This window comes from Myotis brandtii, unplaced genomic scaffold (assembly GCF_000412655.1).
Source record: "Myotis brandtii unplaced genomic scaffold, ASM41265v1 scaffold36001, whole genome shotgun sequence".
Taxonomy (NCBI): domain Eukaryota; kingdom Metazoa; phylum Chordata; class Mammalia; order Chiroptera; family Vespertilionidae; genus Myotis; species Myotis brandtii.
In genome coordinates, this window is record NW_005363838.1 from 1 (window position 1) to 881 (window position 881).

At 59.3% G+C, this 881-nt stretch overlaps 1 protein-coding gene across 1 annotated transcript; it reads left to right on the forward strand.

Annotated features, from left to right (window-relative positions):
* Positions 1-6: 6 nt before the first annotated feature.
* Positions 7-871, forward strand: LOC106727087 (sialic acid-binding Ig-like lectin 14; the record flags this gene model as incomplete). Its single annotated transcript, XM_014544392.1, has 2 exons — positions 7-316; positions 528-871. Coding segments are annotated over 2 exons (606 nt in total), but the record flags the coding sequence as incomplete, so codon positions are not given.
* Positions 872-881: the final 10 nt, after the last annotated feature.

Consider the following 881-nt stretch of genomic DNA (forward strand, 5'->3'; position numbering starts at 1 on the left):
CAGGAGGGTCTGTGTGTCCACGTGCCCTGCTCCTTCTATCCGTGGAGTTTGTGGTCTTCCTCTACCAAAGTCTACACCTACTGGTACCGGTACAAGGACAACATAAACCATCCTGTGGCCTCGAGCAGCCCAGATAAAGAAGTGAAGAGTGAGACCAAAGGCCGCTTCCTCCTCGCGGACCCCACGGCCAACAACTGTTCCCTGCAAATCAGAGACTCCAGGAGGAGTGACTCAGGACGCTACTACTTCCGAGTGGAGAGAGGAAATTCTGTGAGATATAGTTACTTACATAAGATGCTGGATTTTCATGTGACAGGTAAGGCAGGGGCCATGGAGGGGACCCAGGGACAGGGGACCCCATCTTAGAGCAGCAACAGGACACTGGACACTCCCTGTCCTTGCCGTGAACCCTGGGTGGTGGGAAGAGACACAGGGCCTGGGTGAGCTCAGCCCGAGGCAGGGCCTCTCTCAGGGTCCCGCTCTGAGTCCCCACCCCTGGAGTCCAGGCACCTGCCTTTCTCCTGCAGCCCTGACAGAGAAACCCCACATCCGAATAAGGGAGCCCCTGGAGTCCGGCCGCCCCACACAGCTGGCCTGCAGCCTGCCAGGGGCCTGTGAAGGGGGACAACGTTTCACCTTCTCGGGAGCCGCTGTGGACTCGCTGAACCTCCAGACCCGCCGCTCCTCGGTGCTCACCTTCACCCCGAGGCCCCAGGACCATGGCACCAACCTCACCTGTCAGGTTCAAGTCCAAGGATCTTTGGTGGCCACGCAGAGAACCGTTTGGCTCAATGTGTCCTGTGAGTGTTGGAGGGGGGGCTGAGTCCATGCGGGCAGGGGAGTGGCGTGTGTGTCTGTGTGTGTGTGTGTGTGTGTGTGTG